Here is a 20,017-nt window from a genome sequence, read left to right on the forward strand (position 1 = left end):
TAAGTTTAAAAAAAAAAAAAAAAAGTTTAGATTGAAAAATTAGACAGAAATTTAAACAAGATTTTCTTCTTTTTTCTCAATATTTCTTAGTTTACTTAAAATATATTTAAAATTTTACACATACCTATACCATTTACACATACCTATGATGACCTAGAGAAGTAATTAAAATTTACAAATATGTCTTCCGTTCTTGAGTTTATAATTATAATAACTATTTACTGGTAAAAAATTAATATTAATCATGAATATAAGCTTATAAAGTATCCGGCTCTCCCTTTCAAACAAATAAAATAAGCTGTATTTTTAAGTTCCACCTTTGAAAATTTGATTTCCGGAAACTTCTGTGATCAATGATTTTTTGAAACGTCTAAACCTTCGATTTCCAGAAACTTCCGGATCACTGATAGCGAAAAATCCGGAAATCCGGATTTTTCTGGAGCACAATCAGCTCTGTATTAGTACCCATTTGTACAGAAAAAAATCAAATATTACTCACATTTTATCTTGTTGCTAACTTTTTATTTATATTTAGTCGTGTAAGAAGTAGTTTTATAAGTTCGAATAAACCGAAGCTATTTGCACTAATATGCAGGAAGAAAAACTTTATAATGAAAGGTCATTTATGTGTATTCATATCACCCTACAAACACATATTCCCTTACAAAATCCAAAAGATAAGTCAACTCTATCTAATTTAATATTTTCCGACATAGCTTGATCCTTATCATTACTAGGAACTAAGCCATAATTTCTCCCTTATAGCTGGAACCTTTATCAAATATTGATACTTGGCAATAATTTCTATGCTCGGCGTTTGTGGAGCAATATCATTATAACGTCCTTATCATTTCTAACTTGTAAGATTATTCTCAAATATATTCCTTTCTACATTTTAATCAAAAGATTCCAACACGCACCCTAATATGTACCTGTACCCCGCAATTTCTGGTGCGCTAACGATATTATAAGTAGGTATTTAGTGGTTTAAAAAGATTGGTAGATTATATTCTTCGTTTATCTAAAAGTTAAGGATCTAACGACAGTACCGGTTGCATTCAGACGCTTATTAAGACATCAGACTTCACTACAATCACGGTTTGTAATGGATGAGTATCACGATACTATCATGGCTGAATGATCGGATTCAGTTGCTTTTTAAATTATTTTTTTATTAAAATAAAGAAGCTATTTTATATGGTTGAGTTTCGATTGTGACTAACGTCTATGAATCGAGTGGAATACTTTTTTTTTTAAACAACATGGTTCATAAATTGTCGTCATAATCATAATTGTATGTTACAAAAAGAAATAAATGGTTTGGTATCATGATTTTTGCGCATAAATAAAGATGCAATTACGTCACGATGTTTCTTTCATAAATATTGTGTCCTGAGATTAAATTTTTTTTCTCCAAGCTAGTTAAAAATAAAAATAAAGCCAATTATATAGAAATTTAAAATCTTAAAAACGAAACAAATTTATGTAATTTTTATATGGTTGAGTTTCGATTGTGACTAACATCTATGAATCGAGTGGAATACTTTTTTTTTTTAAACAAAATGGTTCATAAATTGTCGTCATATTCATAATTGTATGTTACAAAAAGAAATAAATGGTTCGGTATCATGATTTTTGCGCATAAATAAAGATGCAATTACGTCACGATGTTTCTTTCATAAATATTGTGTCCCGAGATTAAATTTTTTTTTCTCCAAGCTAGTTAAAAATAAAAATAAAGCCAATTGCAGTCGGACCTCCATTTAACGAAGTCACTAAATCCCGATAATAAGTTCGTTATATGGAAAATTCGTTAAATATAAAATCACCTTTTATAATACTTAAGCAACACTAAACAGGTTTTAAATTCATAAACACTAGACATAATAAAAATAGCAATTGATGCACTTTTATCTCGTAAACTAGTATCTACTATTTATTTTATAAACATTAACCATAAAAGAGTGAAAAGAAAGAATAGAGCAAAACATTAGCCAGTGTTACACTATCATGCTGTGTACATTTTCAACTAAGAAAAGGTTAAATTTATACATAAACTTATAGTTGCATTTATTATAAAAGTAATTTTAAACATTCGTTACCGCATGCGTTCTTAAGTTAAATTTCCACGGATAAAATCTGTTAATTTAAACTGAGAACGTTTCGTAAAAATAAAGTAATAGCAGTAAATTCCCTTTTCGTTTGAAATGCAAACGAAAAGGGAATTTACTGCTTTCTCTAAGATAATTTTTAGAGAAAAAAGTAATACATTTCATAAAGCAGAGGCTTCGAAAATTAATTCAATTAATTCATAATTAATTCCCCCATAACATGCGGTAAATGTTAAGAAATATTTCGGAAAATAGGGAAAGTGGAGCTCAATGAAAAGTTCGTTGAATAGAAAATTCAATTCGCTATTTGGAAGTTATTTTACGAAGAAATTTCCAAAATGCTCTTGGTTCCTCGAAAAAATTCGTAAAGTAGAGAAATTCCTAAAATGGAAGTTCGTTAAATAGAAGTCCGACTGTATATAGAAATTTAAAATCTTAAAAAAGAAACAAATTTATGTAAATTTTTGATTTCATAAACGAACGTAATTTATTTTCCCTTTAACTTTTGCGTCCGACTTAGTTACAATACATTTATTTCATTACATTGAGTACCAATGACAACAGCATAATCTCTTCCAGCCTTTATGTCATTAAACGTTACTTTCAATTCATTGAATACAAATAATATATCTGTTTTGCATAATGCGTACAGTCTCTAGCATCGTTTAATTTTGTTACCATAAAAAAATAATATCGATACGTTTTCGCGTAAAGTGTAGCGTTTTATAGCCGCATTTGGCTCCTGCGCCATTGAATTCCAACATTTAATCCAATTAAAATTGACACAATTATAATACATAATAAAGGATGGGAGTTCTATTGATAGGAAAAATATTATCGATCCACAGAATCTGTTTTCCATGCACATAAAATCAGTTCTCTTTCCTGATCTTATGGAGAAAAAAAAGTACCGTCATGTGGGGCTACTTTGTGCAGGATTTCGCAGTCTTTGAACTTTGACATGTAAAAAAAACTATGTTAATTCAAACATTAGTAAAATTTATCGATATTGTATTGATAACTGGACTCAGACGAGTGAATTTGATCAATATTGGCATTATTTGTTTGTAATATTTACAAATAATAAGTCAAAACATATCTTGCACAAAGTAGCCCCCAAGTGGGGCTACTTTGTGCAGCGATAGGAATTCTGCTTAATAATCGTGTTTTTAGTAAAATATTGATATAAAATTGTTAAAAAAGTTAATTGTTAACATTTTTAATAACAAAAACATCAAGATATGTAAAGATATTAGTTTGAAAATAATTTTCAGTGTTAAGAAACCATTTATTATAAAGAATTTTTTCTTAAAAAGAATGTTTATTTCAAAACATTTGAGTTTAAACAAAGGGAAACCATATATATTTTTGAACATTGAAATGGATGAAATTTCAAAAATAATAATTATTTCACATTCATCAACATTTATAATATTGATAAATTTGAACATAACATGATTGAATGAACATGACAGAACTTGCTCTTCAGTTTCTGTCAAAATCACTTAATGCCCTATAAAATATATTTTTATGTGTTAAATCGTTTGATTAATTCATTAGAAAAATCTTTGTAGAAGAAAAATAATAGTTTACCAGCACGTTTCACGTGTTTCTTGTGAATTTTATTAGAGATAGTATTTCTGTGGATTTTGTATTTCCGAGAAGCTTCTGCAATCGACATACTACCAGCAACTGCTTGCAAACATTGTTGCAGCTTTTCTAAAGTGTAATCACGGTAGTTTCTCGTTCCAGGTATTTTTTTATAACGTCTGACAATTTTTCTGTCGAAAAAAAAACGAATTTAACTTTGCACAAAGTAGCCTTGCATTTTTATGCATTTTTTTATGCATTTTTTTCATTTTCCATTTATTTGTAATTAATTTTCAAATTTTTTTAACTCTAACATGATATAATTGTTTATTAATATATAAATAAAAAAAATTTACACTTAACGATAATATTTTTATCAACGTCTTTGCATTTCGTAGCTAAAATTTCCACGCACACTTTTCGACATCCGACGTTCTCGGAAAGTTGTTGGCATTGGATAAACAAAACACACTCTGAGATTGTTTTAAAATTCGAAAAAATGCATGTAGTAATAGAGGAGACTTCTATCTTCAAATTCCACACATTTTTAACGTGAAAAAAACATAGTACTGAATAGCAGCACTTGAAAAGTGCCAAATTCGAGTTTGCACAAAGTAGCCCCACATGACGGTAATGGAAAAATTCCAAGAAAAAATATGGTACATTTTTTTTCAAAAAAGATTTAATAAATAATTCCTGAAACCTTGAGCTTAATAATGAGCTATTAATTATAAGCTAATGTTATTTAATTTCCTAAAAAAGGTAAATTTTTATAATGGAACAAATATATGAATGAATAATCATACAGTATGTTTTTCGTTCTAAAAGGGTGATCCTGGACCTGCTGGTATAGGACTCCCAGGACCACCCGGACCGCCTGGTATCTCTGCTATATACCGCCCTTCAGACGATGATGCTGTCGACTTGGATTACGGCAGTGTACGTTTTACTGGCCCAAAGGTAAAAAAAAATTAAGCTGAAATATTCTTTCTGCATAATTTTTTTCCTGATGTTATATTCTTTATAATTCTATTTCTAGGGCGACAGAGGAGATCCTGGTACACCAGGCCCACCAGGAGAAAAAGGAACAAAGGTAAGAGTTTCAATGGAAAATGCTACATTTTACGAAAATACCATGTACAAATAAGTGCATACAAATGAAACTTTCATCAAAAATTAAGAACAAGTCTACTCGCCTATACCTGATCTTTAATATATCTTATTTTAATTATATGTAGTGATGGCCCGATAGCTGTTAATTCTGATTCATTAAAATATTACCACATTAACTTTGCCACCATTAAGCAAAGTATTTCCAGAAACTCCGTATCATGTAAGGTGGTGTAAGGTGATTAAAGGAAAATTCCACTGTAAAAAAAAAACTTTGTTTTTCTAAGTAAATGAGGGATTACATTTTAACAGGTTTTTAAATTACATCTTTTGCTCATGGTTTTCTCGCACATACACTCACTAGAATAAGCGTAATCAGAAATCTGTTTTATGCTTAAATCTGTTTAAGTCAAAAGTTCAAAATTTCTTACATGAAATCCTTATAACTTCTAAATTATTATTTCTATGGACTTAAATTTGATTTTAATGATTTAAGCATTAAAAAAGTGCATGAAACAATGCGAGCATTATCGAGTGATGTATTATTATGAACACTATTGACATTGTAGTGTCAGGCGCGCGAATTGGTACATATTAGTACAAAACAGTACTTTTGTTCAAGTGAAACATATGTAACCCTCAAAGCTTCTAAACTTAGTTTTGATCTCAACCAATTTAGCGCAAAACATAACATAGGATCCAAGACATTGCTCGTCTAAATAGCTATATCAGATGCTTAATACGTTACATTGCAAAAACTGTTACATTTTATACACAATTTAACAACTTATAAACTATTAGTACAATCGACTCTGCTTTGGTTTCACTCAATTCAGTGCAAAAAATACTTAGGAAAATATACTTCATTTGCCTAGACAGCAAAGTTACATGCATCAATAGGTTCTTGTTGTTGTCGGGAGCCATTTAAGGCAAGGGGTGAGATTGTTCTTGTTTTCCAGTGTCACCCTCTATGGCCAAGAATTCGAACTTTTGCCACCCCCTTTTTTAGGACGAATCCATTCATTCATCCACAGATCGAATTTCGACCTGAACCAGCGAACGATCATTCGTCAATTCAGTACCCCAGAGGTATAATTTAATATGGAAACATGGAGGAATGTGTGCCCCGACAGATTTAATGTGCACCAGTCACCATTCACTACACTTCGGCAGTCTGGATTCGAACTCCCATTCTCACGAACGTGAGTCCAGCGCCCTGCCAAGCAGGCTATCCCAACCGCAGAAATATGTATAAGTACAAGTCTGTACCTTTTTTACAATAAAAACTTTAACTTCTAAACTATTTAGACCTATCGATTTGGGTTCGATTTCAATAGATTCATCGCAAAAAATGCACCTTAAACAATACCTCACTTTTCTGGATATCAATGCGTAGGTTTCTCGTTTTACGACCTTTTTACCCCCTTCTCGTTTTACCCGTTCATTTCCCCTGCCCAGTCATGGAACTCAAATTTCCCGCCATCTATTAAAAAATTATTATAATCGATTAGAATCTTCTAAAACGTAAGGAAAAAAATGTGTCCTGTCACAATACTGAAATACAAAGTTTGCCCGGGGGACAACAAAAAAAATAGTTATAGTTAAAAGGAGAGAAAAATCAATAATAAAGAAACTCTGAGTATAATTGATTTTACATCATTGTAAATAGTTTGAAGAAAATTTGAAACAGATAATGAAAATAAAATGTTTGCTAAAAATTTTTTGAGAACTTGTTGTAACCATGCACAGAAAAATACTATTTAACCTTCTGCTTTCAAATTAAATGAATAAGAACTTAATTATTTTAAAATGTTCTATGCCCATGAGTAAATTCAAGATGGCGGCTAAAGCTAATCTTGGGGAAGAAGGATAATTTAATTCATTTGAAGTTCACTGATTTGAAGAAGTCTCCTAGCCCAATAACGTTTGAATTTAACCATTTAAATCAAACCTAATATTTATTTATTTCAGACAGAGAAACGTCCTGCTTACATCCTAAGATATAAATTATCTAATTAATTTAATTAATCTTTTTCCATATCCTTTCATAGTTTCGATGCCTAAGTTAGGTTTGAGAACCTAATATTTTTGTTTATTTAATTTAGGGTGATAGAGGATTGCGTGGAAAAGAAGGTAAAGAAGGCAAAGAAGGACCAGTAGGTCCAAAAGGTGACTTAGGTCCACCTGGTCCCCCAGGAATAACCAAAATAGTGGATTCAGTTGGAGACGCTATTTCAGTAAGTAATACATTTATTGAATTCTTGCATGACTGTTAAGTAATATAGATCAGACTCATCACTATGTAGACATATATAGTGCCTATTAAAACCCGTATGCACCTCCCAACTTTCGAAGAGCTGCATCAATAGTTACAAAAGTGTTATCCAGGTGTCTAAGAATAGTAAAGCGGCTATGTGCTCCAAGATGATACAGCTCACAACACGACCTGGTTGTAAACTGTGAAATTAGAATTTCTATCTCTAAAACGGAATGAGATATAGGAGGAAAAAAGTAAATCACGAAATTGTAGAACATCATTTATTTAGTATGAATTGATACCTTGTGGACATTAAGCTAAGAAGGGAAAAAAAGAATTCAAATGCGCAATTGGATACTTGCACTTCAAGAAGAAGATCACGGATACCTACACATGTGCCCAGTGAAGTCAGCACCAGCTGGTCGTTTATAAGCAAACTGGCTTGTTAAAGTTGAGCTAAGTTTCTCAACACAAGTTAGAATGTTAGAATTAAATACAGCGCCATATCGCACATCGAATATGTTGAAATGTGATTTTTTCTCGTTTACGTCTTTTACTTAACTTAGATTTATTATTTATTTTATTATTTATGTATTTTATTATTACCGTGATATATGTTTGCTTTGTGTGACAAGCAACTTCGATGCATAATTAGTTTGTTTAGATTCGACAGGGTTTCACGTCTGTCTTTGTGTTAAGTAAGAAATACATAATGAAGGAATTGAAATCTTTGTGAAGGAATATAGAATGTGTCACTTAAGAGAATTGATGCTTGATAAGCTTGGCTTACTCGAAACAGAACAGTTACTAACGTAAAAAAATGCCACGTTTCAATGACCAATCAGGATGTAGATACCCGAACTACGTCATTTGCTGGTACCCCACTGTTTGTTCATGGTTTGGTTTTCTACACTGTAACAGGACAAAACAATCTTAGGAGAAAAAAAATTGTTGATGCTAAGATGCTTTTGCTTTCAATGTAAAAAGCTTATTAGAAAAAAATTGAACAGCAAAAATTAAGGTATCTTGCGATGTTTTTTTTTTTTTTTTCTTTTTCCCCATTTCATATTAGGAAATCACGCAAATGCGAGTTTCAAACGTTCTTTTCTTAACATTTGTTCTGCCCAGCGCCATCTATTGGTGTTTAACAAAAAATCAACAGTGTTCAAAACGTTCCGCAAACAAGCGGGCGTACTTGTGTAATAGTGAAAAGTGTGTGCATAGAAATAAATAAAATAATTTGTTTTTTACAGTCCATTTTAGTGACAGTTCATTATAGCAACATTACTGACCGTAAGTTCTCAATTCGTATTCATTCGGTAAAGCTCTACATCTTGTAGTTCATCTTTATCCTATCTTGTACCGTTTTCGGTTTAGAAACTCTTCAGTTTCTCACCAGGAGGTGTTGTTAGTAGTCTTATCTTTTAAACCATAGCGACTTTATTATAACTAGTCACCAAATTTGTAACCACAAAACCAACTATTCAACAGGTAAGACGATGGATACTGACTTTTTTGGGCATTATGCATTACTTGCGTATGAAATACAAGTTAAAAATTAAAGTTTTCAATAAATTAAAAATGAAAGTTAACAAAGATCTTAACTTAGTTTTGATTAAAGTAATAAGGTTATAATTTCTTTTTTATTATTATTAGTTGCTGAAAGGTGAACGAGGAAGGAGAGGTAAAAAAGGAAAAATTGGACCACCAGGGCCACCCGGAATATCCGGACCTGTTGGTGAAATCGGTTTGCCCGGTTTTCCGGTAATTATAATTTGCCTTACATCCAATTAAACTAAAGAATGAGAACACTCGTCAGTAATGAAATAAAATCTGAACTTTTACAGGGTAGGCCTGGAAACCCAGGAAAGCAAGGACCGAAAGGAGATACAGGAATAGGCATAAAAGGAGATAAAGGAGAACCTGGACCACCTGGTTATGGCGGTTACGTAGATCCGGTAATTATATTCATTATTTAATATTACAGTTTTTTTTTTAATTTTGATTTGTGGAAAATTGATAATCCCCAAATAATGTTTAGACCATAAACTCAATTCCATTCTTCTATTAATTTTATTCTAACAATAAGCTATTTTCGTATATTTTTTCAAGGGAAACATTCATTTAAGCTTCAACTTTTTTTTCTAACCGTCGTTGAACAGCCGACCCAATTTTGGATTTACGACTACTAATGTTCAGCTCCGTAGCCTTGCAATTTTGAACCCGATCCAGAAGACAGGGGAACTTATGGATCCAGTATTGGGAGGAATTTGCCTTCGTGGAGGACTTTTTTTGATGGATTTGCGTTACATGTCGAGGAAGACGATGAGAACTTCCCACGACTAGCCTAACGGGAGAGAAACTCTAACCCATGAGCCGTCTACCACTGAGGATATTTCACGGTGGTCGGGTGCGGGATTTGTATTGACCATCCATCGTTGAGATTCGAACACGGTTCACCTCATTGGAAGGTTCACCCCCTGAGCCATCGCGGCTCAAGCTTCAACTTTGTCGATGCCTTAGCCACAAAACAATTTAAAAGATCAGCTTAATTTTTTTATATCCGTCGTTGAACAGCCGACCCAATTTTGGGTTTACGACTACTAAAGTTCAACTCCGTAGCATTGTAATTTTGAACCAATCCAGAAGACAAGGAAACTCCTGGATCAGTACACCCAGAGGTATTTATTTGTTACGGGAACAAGGAGGACTTTGCGACTCGACAGATTTAACGTGCATCAGTCACCATTTACTACACGGGGAGTCTTCGGTCGGCGGGGATCGAACCCACGAACTCTTGGATATGGGCCCAGTGCTCTACCAAACAGGCTATCCCGGTCCTAGATCAGTTTAATTGTAAAAATATTACTTATTAAGTACTACTATACAAGTTTTTTGCGCTTAACATCTCAAAACTTCGACTGAATGTAATAACTACTAAATGTGATGCCTACGAAATAAAAAAATTTTTGTTAGAAAGTATAAAACCTTAAAATATATTGTTTAAAAAAAATTATTACCTTGATTTTACTTGTGATAACCTAGTGTGGGAAACCAAAGATAAATAATTCATAAAAACGGGCTATGAAACTAATTGTTGATTTACTGGAGCAAGCTAGCAATTTGCTGATTTTATAAAATCTTTATCAAATCCTATAGAAAACTCTTTTTTGGGGATGTAGCGCGCGAACCTGGGATCGGAGGGAGTTTTAAACTACTGGTTCGTAGTATTTTCGAACGTATGAACATCAAATTTGGTGCAAATCAGTTAAAAATTAGGGATTTGTTTACGATACAACACGCATACATATAAACATTCTACTTTATTCAAATAGATGAGTGAAAATTTTGGAAAAATTACTTCATTACCTAGGAAAGGCATTGTTACAGACAATGTTCTTTCACTATAAATAATTAAAGACATCATACTAAGCGCAACATACTAAGTGCCTATTAATAAAGATTTTCCAACAACAAACGCTTGTTATATTCATCTTACAAGTATTAATGATATTTAATCCAACCTTTTGACAAGGACCCATCATATTCTGATCAGGTTTTTCTGAAGGACTAATTTGTGACTCCGAATGTGCTAATGTGTATAGTCTGGAGATTTCATTTTTTATACACATATTAAACATTTGCTAAGGACTCCAATGTTTGCAATGACTTAAATCATCAAATGTATATACGTATTTTAATTTTTTTTTAAAAAATATTAATTTTATATATTATGTATTAATTAATTTATTAAATATTATTCTCTAATTTTTTAATTAGAGAAAAATTGTCACATTATTTGACTGACTGTACTTAAAAATTAATTTTGTACACAGATTTTTTTTCCACATCATACATTTTAATTTAAATTCATGTACCTGAATTGTTTATAAAATCGTTTAATACGCTTTTTTTAATGTTTCAGGACGGTATAAGTGTTGTTAGTATAGGTAAGTACAAGTTTTATACAAGTATATTTTTCTATTCTATTTATAAGAAGTTGAAGGAATCTGGGGAAAAATTATTGTAATTTTCAATATTAGGGAGAAACACTGAAATTTGCAAGATCTTGCAGCACGGAAATGACGAACCCTAATATATTTCCAGCGATTGGTCTATGGACTCTTAACTCTAATATTGATGTCTTTATTACTCAAATAAAATACTTATAAAATAAAAAAAAGAATGATGGTTAAGAAAAACTTTTTTTAAGAGTCAGTTACAGACATAATTACTTCACAGAGTTGGATACAGACATTTTTAATTTTCTTGAAATAGTCAGGATATATTCCTTAAATAAAATACGCTTTTTTTCCTCTCGAAGTTTTGGGGTTTCGAGAGTTATCGAATAGTATTTGGGGGTAAAACTCCGGATCCAGTGAAATTTTGAGAAAAACACATGAATTTTATAAAATGCAATGTATTTTGTTAAATGAGCTACGTTCTCGCCAACTATTCGGCATAAATACTTTTCAGTGTACCTTTGTATCAAAGAACAAATGTAATTCAAAAATCTTAGAAAAAAAGCTATTTCTTAGACTTTGACCGTCAAAATCTATTGGTACAAACAATGAACTACATAGGTACATATTTCTGTGAATACAAATCAATGAGCAGTTCCTAAAAAGAATAAACATATGTGCAGTGTATATTTGAAGTGACCTTAAAATTGATCTTAAAGTAACAAGATGCTGAAATTTTTCACAAATTTTAAAGTCATCAAATGCCTTTAAATTTTGCACAAATTTTAAAGTCATCAAATGCCTTGGCCAAAATTAGACAAGTTTGAAATTTGCTGGAAAAGAAGCCTTTAGTATAGCAGAAACAAAATCAATTTGCAGACCTATGGTTACCAATTAAGCTTTTTTTTTAAATACGGCCCTAAAGTTTGAAACAGGCACCTAAATAATTGACTACAGAAATAGCAATGGGAATGCTGTAAATCGTTTTAAAACATGTATATATATACGAATATAAAGATGAGATACTCAAGATTTCTTTTCTGGCAAATTCCATACTTACCTAGTTTTGGCAAAAGCAGTTATTGGCCTTGAAAGTTGAGCAAAATTTCAGGTTCTTGTTAGGTTAAGGTCATGCCAAATAAACACCACACATACATCAATTTTTTAGATACTATTCTTTCGTATGCATATAACTTTCTGACTGACTATGCTAATAGATTATGAAGGTCAAAGTCTTAAGAAAACAGCCTCTTTTTGAAAATTTTTGAATGACCTTTAACCTTCAATTCAAAGGTCCACTGAATGTATTTATGTCTGAATAGTTAGTGTGAACGTATTAAACATAAAATAACAGTCAGTATCGTAATTAACTAGTTTCACAAAAACAAATTGCCACTTGTAAATCGACTTATTTCTTAAAATTCCAGAGGATCGTCAGTTTTGACTAGGGATGTAACGAATAGTGATTTGGTCGGATACTGAATATTCGGCCAAATAGCAACATTAAAAAAAACTATTTCTTTTCAAAAAACCATAAGGGTGTTTTGAATTACATAAATAATTTTTGCTTCCCATTCAAATTGCATTGTTGTAAACAGGGCATGAAAAATCAGAATTTACACAGTTGGGGGTAATAAAAAGTTTTTATTTATTTATTTTTAGCAGCTTAAGCAGCTTCTGTTGAACGTGTGAAAAAGATGGCCTTTGTACTTATTAAACAAATGAGAACGTTTTCCTCGGATTTCAACATTAATTTAAGCACTCACAGTTCTTTCACTACAATTATTATGGGGAAAAATTCTTTTGCAATCTCACACGACATTTTTATATGCAATTTAGAGCTTTTGCAATCACTATATGTATCTGTCATTTCTTTTCACCAGGCCCAAAAGGAGATAGAGGAGACTCGGGCCCAGTAGGACCCATGGGGCCACATGGACGACCTGGAGAAAAAGGAGAAACGGGAAGACCTGGAAAAGACGGCGTTAAAGTAATATACCTTTGAAATGTTCATTCAATCTTCTAGTATTCTCATAGAATATTTACTTGATTCTCCCATTTATTTTATAAAATATTTAAATCATTTCCAATGCTTTACAAGCTTTTGTGGTAAAATCAACCAGTAATACAATATTTATTAATTGTGATTACAATGCAGCACCAATACAAACACAACTAATAAAATTTTTAAAAATAAGTCTACTCAATTGCAATTAAATTTTAGTTTGTCTTAGAAAAATCTCGAAGCAACCAGTTAACCCTTTTAGAACCTAGATGATACCCAACCAGATGATATAGAGAAACTAACCTAAGATGATATCCTATATATTGATCCAATAGTGCTGATGATAATTCAATTTAAATTATACACAAAAACCTATTTTTCTAATTGTATGTGACATTATAATAGGAATCATACAAATGGGATAAAATGATCGTAAGAATTATACAAATAATAGAAGTCATACAAATAGGATTTATAGTTATAATCTTAATTTGAGAAACTAACCTCAGATATGCTGAACAATCAGTACAGATGGTAATTCAAGCTAAATTATGCATAAAAACCTACGTTTTCCAATTATACATGACATAATAATTAATAATAGAAATTATACGAATAGGATTATAATAATACTAGGAATTATAAAAAAATAATAATAGAAATCATACAAATAGGATTCATAGTTATTTTAATTCGAGAAACCAATCTAAGTTATGCTAATCAATTAAATGCAGACTATAGGTAGATGATTAATGCAAATGACACACATTAACCCTTTTTTTCTACTTATACAAACACCCCTTCCCACTGAAAAATTCGAGTTATCAATCCCAGGTATGAGAATGAAGGCAATCTTTAAGATACAATTCTTATAATTGAGACAGGATACAGTCAGAAAGTTTCTCTCTTAATATTATTTTCTTTAGTTCTCCTAAAGTGTATCTTAATGATTGAACAAATTTGATTATCAAGGTTTATTAACTTTTCCATTTCCTTAAAGTATATAATTTTAAAAGAAAAATTTTAAGTGTGGGCGAATTCCATTGTTAAAGAGTTTCTAAAATATAAAGTTTAAAAAGTCTTTGTTTTTAATTTCACAGGGTAACTATTAGATAGACTCCATTAAAATTTCAACCATAGCAACTAGTAAAAAATTTGCACAAATTAATAAATTTTTATGAATGCTTTATAAGGATCTTTTTTCGTTTCTCTTGATGCACATTTTAATGCTTTTCCTAGCTTGAAATTTAGAAAATTTAAAATTTTGTTAAACAGTGTTTTGTATTTTTGTTTAATAGTTTTTAACTGCTTATTGTTTATATAAAATTGTTCCTATTTATTATAGGGTGAACGAGGACCACCAGGTCCAGCTGGCGGATTGGGAGATGAAAGCAGTGGAGGAATTATGCATGTCAATGGACCACCTGGTCCTCCAGGTCCCCCAGTAAGTCAAAAATTATTATAATAATGTTTTTTAGTCATAAAATTATAGCTTATATTTCTGTTCTTTTTTTGTTCTAATATTCACTGACTAATAACTATTTAATATTCTTTTTTTTTTTTAGTATGTACCACAAAAATTCATATTTTATCATGAAATTAAAATTAAGAGGCAGTAGATACTTAATTTTCTTTTCCAGTATCCTGCCTAAGTTTACATTGTGACTTTTTTGGAGTTTTAAAATATTCTTCACAAGCACAAAAAATAAGCAATGTTCTAACAAACTAATCTTTTTTATACCAAAAAATGAGAAGCAGTTTTGCACTTTCCTAATGTCAAACAATACAAAACGAGATAATTTTTTTAAAAAAATCATCTTAATATTAAAAGTGACTTTTTATATTAAGATAGCTTTAAAAGTGAATGTTTTCAAAAAAAAATTTTTTTTCAAATAGTGAAAAATATACTGCAACCATAACCAGAATATTTTTTAAATTAGCTTGTTGACAGTATGCACCATCTGTTGACTGATAGATTTTCTATGCAACTATTCCTTCTGAAAAATAATATGGGAAAAATAATTAAAATGTGAATATTTCTTTACAACCTGAAGCTAATTACAGTGTAGCTAAGTTTTTAACCCTATAACTATAAAAAAAATTATTTTGAAAAATTGTGGTTGAAGATCTGACAAAGAATGTGCTAAAATTATTATGCCCAAAGAATTTAGCTCGATAGTTTAAATCATATTGAAGAAAAGGCTTTAGTCAGCATAAAAATTTATTTAGAGATAAATTTTTAAAAATGTATGAAGTATGCTTCCAAACATACCAAAACATAGACATAATCAACTAATTTGTAGATTACTCAATAGTTTTTAAACAAAAATATTGAATTAAATAATAACTAAATTTATTATTTAATTCAATATGTTCTTTTATTTGAGTATCAAATGTAATATATCAAGATACCAATAATCTTAAAATTTTTTAGAACTGTTGAATAATTGGGTGAAACTGAAATTTAAAAATTGTCTAGTCAATTTTATCAATTCAATTTAGAAGTTCTCCCAGAAGGGACATAAGTAAATTTTTAACAAACCACAAACCACATAAGTAAATTTTTAAAAATTACTAAGCTTGAAACTGTATAAAATTCCTTCCATTTATACTATTTAAAAAACTGCTAACTAAAACTTCAATAAATTCTTTAGATTGATATCAATCTAAAAATTGTTGAAGTTGAAGCTTCCTTAATTTTTTTCTACTGATAATTATTCAAAAAGTTGGTTAATTTGGAATGTCATAACAATGTCTCTATTGATTTTTATTTAAAAATTCAAGCTTGAAGCTTCATATATGCATATTATGTAATAATTTAAATAATGTTTTATTAATAACTATACTGAAAATAACCACAGGGCCCACCAGGTAAATCCGTTCAAGGACCACCTGGTCTACCAGGTCCTCCAGGGGCCCCCGGCAGCACTGGATATCGCAACCCATACTGGACTGTGAATGAAAACCCAGGAAGAAGAGGTATTTATATTCAAACATGATAAGTTATCTAGAATCTAAAAACAGTTTAATATATTTTTATCATTTTCATTGTCAAGCGGTTACAGCTAAATGTTTTGCATAGTTACAAACTTGATAGTTAATATTTAGTTGTTTAATTAAACATTACAATCAAGCATTTTTACAATGAACGCATTTTTGCTTCCATAAGTAATTATTTTAAATTTAATATTTCTAACTTAAAAATTTATTTTTGGAGAATATCATTCATTTTAAAATAAATATTCACAATTATAAAAAGTGGTTTATTAATTGTTTCAATCATTGTTAACAGCGATCAGGTATGATGTCAACAGACTTAAGATAAATAAGAAACTTAGTCCCTGTTTAGGTAACATTATAGATAAATAGGCTAAAAATTTATAACTGACCTAATCAGCAGTAAAATCAAAATAATTATGTTACGATATTTTTGGTTATTTGCTTAGTTTAACTTTCCAAAAAAAACATTAAAATTTTGACCACAATTACAAAGATTTGTTTTATGTTAGTAAAGGTAAGAAACAAAACTTTCTAATCGTATTCTATTACCTATTTTCTATCAAAACCACTTTATTTTATAAGATCCATCAATACTGCATAAAGGATAATAACATTTGAATTAGAAATGATTTTTTGGAGTTATTTACATTCTAAAATGATGTTATATCTTTGGAATCTATCAGCCCTGCAAAACAATATGAATTATATTGAAATTTAATACTTTACATAAGAAAATGTTAATATTTTTGTCTACATATATGTACACAAATCCATTACAATACGTTTATTATTTATATTTCAACAATTAAAAGAAATTTTCTTTTTATTGTAGGAAATTGTATTTGCCATTATCAAATTATAAATTTATGCGGGGGGAAAATGCTAATTTTTAGTTTGTGTTAATCAGTTTTTTGGATATGTTAAATAAAATTTATATGTGGATAATGTTAAATGGATGTGTGGGCTAATGTTAAATGAATCCTAATTGAAATAAAAATTATTTTTTTAGCCCTAGTGCCCATATAAGGTACCCATTATTATTTCAATAAATGAAGCATTTATATAGACATAGAATAGATATTAACTCTTTCATTTGACTAAATTGTACATACATGGTTTCATTACAAGCATACAGAGGAATTAAAGGTATAAGATCATTTGCCAGATCAAAAGGTAAGAATTGTAATAATTTATTTTTTCAATCCAAGACATTTAAAATTAAAATTTAAATTTATTTCCTGCGTAATTTTTTAAACCATATCATTCTTTCATAAGAAAATAAATATTTTCTAAATTGCTGAAATACTGTATAATCTTTAAACTTTTTATAGTACAGTGCCAGCTCTTATAATACAGTAATTGTTAAAATTATATTGTTCTGAGGATTTTTAACTTCATAATGTAGTAGATTTTCATAAAGGGCATATACAGTTAGAAAAAAAATTTCGAAGTTAAACTTTTTTAACACAATAAGTGCTAAATTAATTACCACTTTTATATTTTATTTAAACTGTTTTAATTTAAATTTTGATTAAACATGAGATGTTTTATTTTACAGAAGGGTTATATTGTTCTATGATAAACAAATTTTGAAATTAATGATTCAACTTTCAATATTACCTCAAATGTCATAGATAAATTAGAAATATATTTTGTATTTTTCCTTATCACTCAAGTTTTACTATTTAAGTCCTGTTTCTAATTTGCATTTCTATTAATTTTCTATTAAAATTGACTGAAAAATATTTAAATGCAAATGCATTTAATACAATGTTACATTGTAGGAAAACTTACTCAAAGTTCTTAACGGAAAATTAAAAAATTTTTAATCAATGAAGAGCAAGAAAGATTTGAAATTGAAAAATACAGTATTTACACTTACTATTAAACAACTTCAAACTAAAATGAAAATTACATAAATAGAAGTTGGGATAAAAATTACGAACTTCTGATGTTATTGATAACGTAATTATTTTTTTATATTTTACTCATTAGGAGTACAAGTTTTCCCAGGTCCACCAGGACCTCCCGGCCCACCAGGGCCCCCTGGCTCTCCAGGGAAATCTGCGACTGAATCAGCACCTGAAGAACTCAGGAGACCTACAGTTGTTCCTGGGGTAAAACATTATAATTAATATACTCACATATTCAAAAATTTTCATTCCTTTATGTTTAATGAAACAAATTTATCTTTAAAATTTTTTATAATTAATGCAACAGAAGAAACACATCAATAGAAAAAATAGTTAAATATTATAAAAGTGATAGAAATTGATATTTTCTTAGCATCTTAACTTAAATAGGTCCCAGGATATTGTGATCCTTTTCCTTTTATTCTGGGATCAGACTTAATTTACAGTATTATTTAATTTCAATGCATTGAGTGTGCTAGTTCACAATATAGCTCCTTTTGGCTCTAGTGCCACTAAATTCTACATTTAATTTATCAATCTCAACATAAAACTGTCTTTTGTACGGCTGACCGAATTAAACACATCTCTCGTATCAATTTCATCATAATAGAGTAATTTTACTTTTAAACAAGTAAATTTTTATAAAAATTTGAAAGGAAGATTATATTAGTCTGTAAAGATTGCTCCAATATAATTAGCAAACAAAATTTCTCACTATCTTGGAGGATATAAATAAGATTTCTAATTACCTTAATCTGTTCTCAACTAGTAACTATATAGCATCTTTTGGCATTTCTTTTTTTCTTTTACTGTAAAATATAAAGAAATGTTCCATGTTACTTGATAGAAACTTAAAACTTATACCTTATTTTTAAATGCAATTTATATCGAAAAATTAATCAACATCTGTATAATGCTTGTGATATCTTCATATCGTCCAAACTCGCCACATTCTTCCTCTAAAAGCATGAAAAGTAGTTTCATCACAATAACACAATATTGACTAACAGGAGTGCATGATCCCTATCGCTAGAGGCCAAAATAACTATACGGGTCAAGAAAAGCTGACACTTACATAAACTGGAACATCACTTTCATTGTTGCACTTCATTGCAAGATAAACAGGATACAATGCAAAAGGAACATAGACATCAAAAAGCAATTCATAAAATCAAAATGACAATAATCTATAGGATAACAACGATGAAGACACATAAGCAAATAATAAGCATTGAAAATACATACAAATAGAATTTACATACTATTAATTCCAACAACTAGATGTCTAATATTTAACTATTGAAATCACTAAAAAAGATAAATACATGCTAATCCTTAATTATGATGTAAAAAGACACAGCAGTCAACAACTGCACCAACTGGTGGAAATCTCATGTAAACAAATGTCAGAATTTAGCTAGTAATGTCCGTTGATTGACGCAATTGGTCAATTGATGAAACATTACATGCACAATAACACGTTGTTTCTCTACACAATAATTAAACATTAAGTAACATGTTAGTCCTAATTACCAAGCAGTTAGGAAAACTAAGAAATATTTAATTAAATCTAAAATAACAAGGCATCATCAAATAATTTATAAACTAGTAAAATTATTCTATCGAAAAAAAGTCATTATGAATTTTTAAAATATTAATAAATTTATAGTATATTATTAAACTATTACTTAAATCATTCATATTCAACATGAATTTAATATATGGTTAACATTTCATTCAATGAATCAAGTATAGTTAAATATATAAAACATTCACACTATATGAATGCTATATTATGAAATTTTACAGGCGGTTACATTTAAAAACATGGATACGTTGCTACGTATGTCTGATATCAGTCCTCTTGGAACACTGGCATTTGTTTTGGAAGAAGAATCGCTACTTGTAAGAGTAAGCGAAGGATGGCAGTATGTAGCGGTATGTAATATATATATATATTAATAAATTAATGTAGTTTGCATTATTGATGATTTTATAATTACGTATGCAATTTAAAAATAACATTGAAGTTGATTGTATTCTATTTTATGCACTTTCTACATATTAAC

At 29.7% G+C, this 20,017-nt stretch overlaps 1 protein-coding gene across 10 annotated transcripts in view; it reads left to right on the forward strand.

The window, feature by feature from the left end:
- Mp (collagen XV/XVIII-type protein multiplexin) overlaps window positions 1-20,017 on the forward strand; it is a 233,136-nt gene that overhangs the window by 207,328 nt on the left and 5,791 nt on the right. For 8 of the 10 annotated variants that reach the window (XM_087166214.1, XM_087166207.1, XM_087166209.1 and 5 more), the window contains 12 exons: window positions 4,530-4,661; window positions 4,741-4,794; window positions 6,917-7,048; window positions 8,725-8,832; window positions 8,916-9,026; window positions 10,994-11,018; window positions 12,914-13,020; window positions 14,381-14,479; window positions 15,897-16,014; window positions 17,164-17,208; window positions 18,031-18,152; window positions 19,758-19,886. In XM_087166214.1, the coding sequence (XP_087022340.1) occupies window positions 4,530-4,661; window positions 4,741-4,794; window positions 6,917-7,048; window positions 8,725-8,832; window positions 8,916-9,026; window positions 10,994-11,018; window positions 12,914-13,020; window positions 14,381-14,479; window positions 15,897-16,014; window positions 17,164-17,208; window positions 18,031-18,152; window positions 19,758-19,886 (1,182 nt within the window). The remainder of the gene's footprint in view (window positions 1-4,529; window positions 4,662-4,740; window positions 4,795-6,916; window positions 7,049-8,724; window positions 8,833-8,915; window positions 9,027-10,993; window positions 11,019-12,913; window positions 13,021-14,380; window positions 14,480-15,896; window positions 16,015-17,163; window positions 17,209-18,030; window positions 18,153-19,757; window positions 19,887-20,017) is intronic. The other 2 variants (XR_015434795.1, XM_087166212.1) reach the window with 1 other exon arrangement.

This window comes from Parasteatoda tepidariorum, chromosome 6 (assembly GCF_982258835.1).
Source record: "Parasteatoda tepidariorum strain Cologne lab strain chromosome 6, Ptep-v5.0, whole genome shotgun sequence".
Classification (NCBI taxonomy): domain Eukaryota; kingdom Metazoa; phylum Arthropoda; class Arachnida; order Araneae; family Theridiidae; genus Parasteatoda; species Parasteatoda tepidariorum.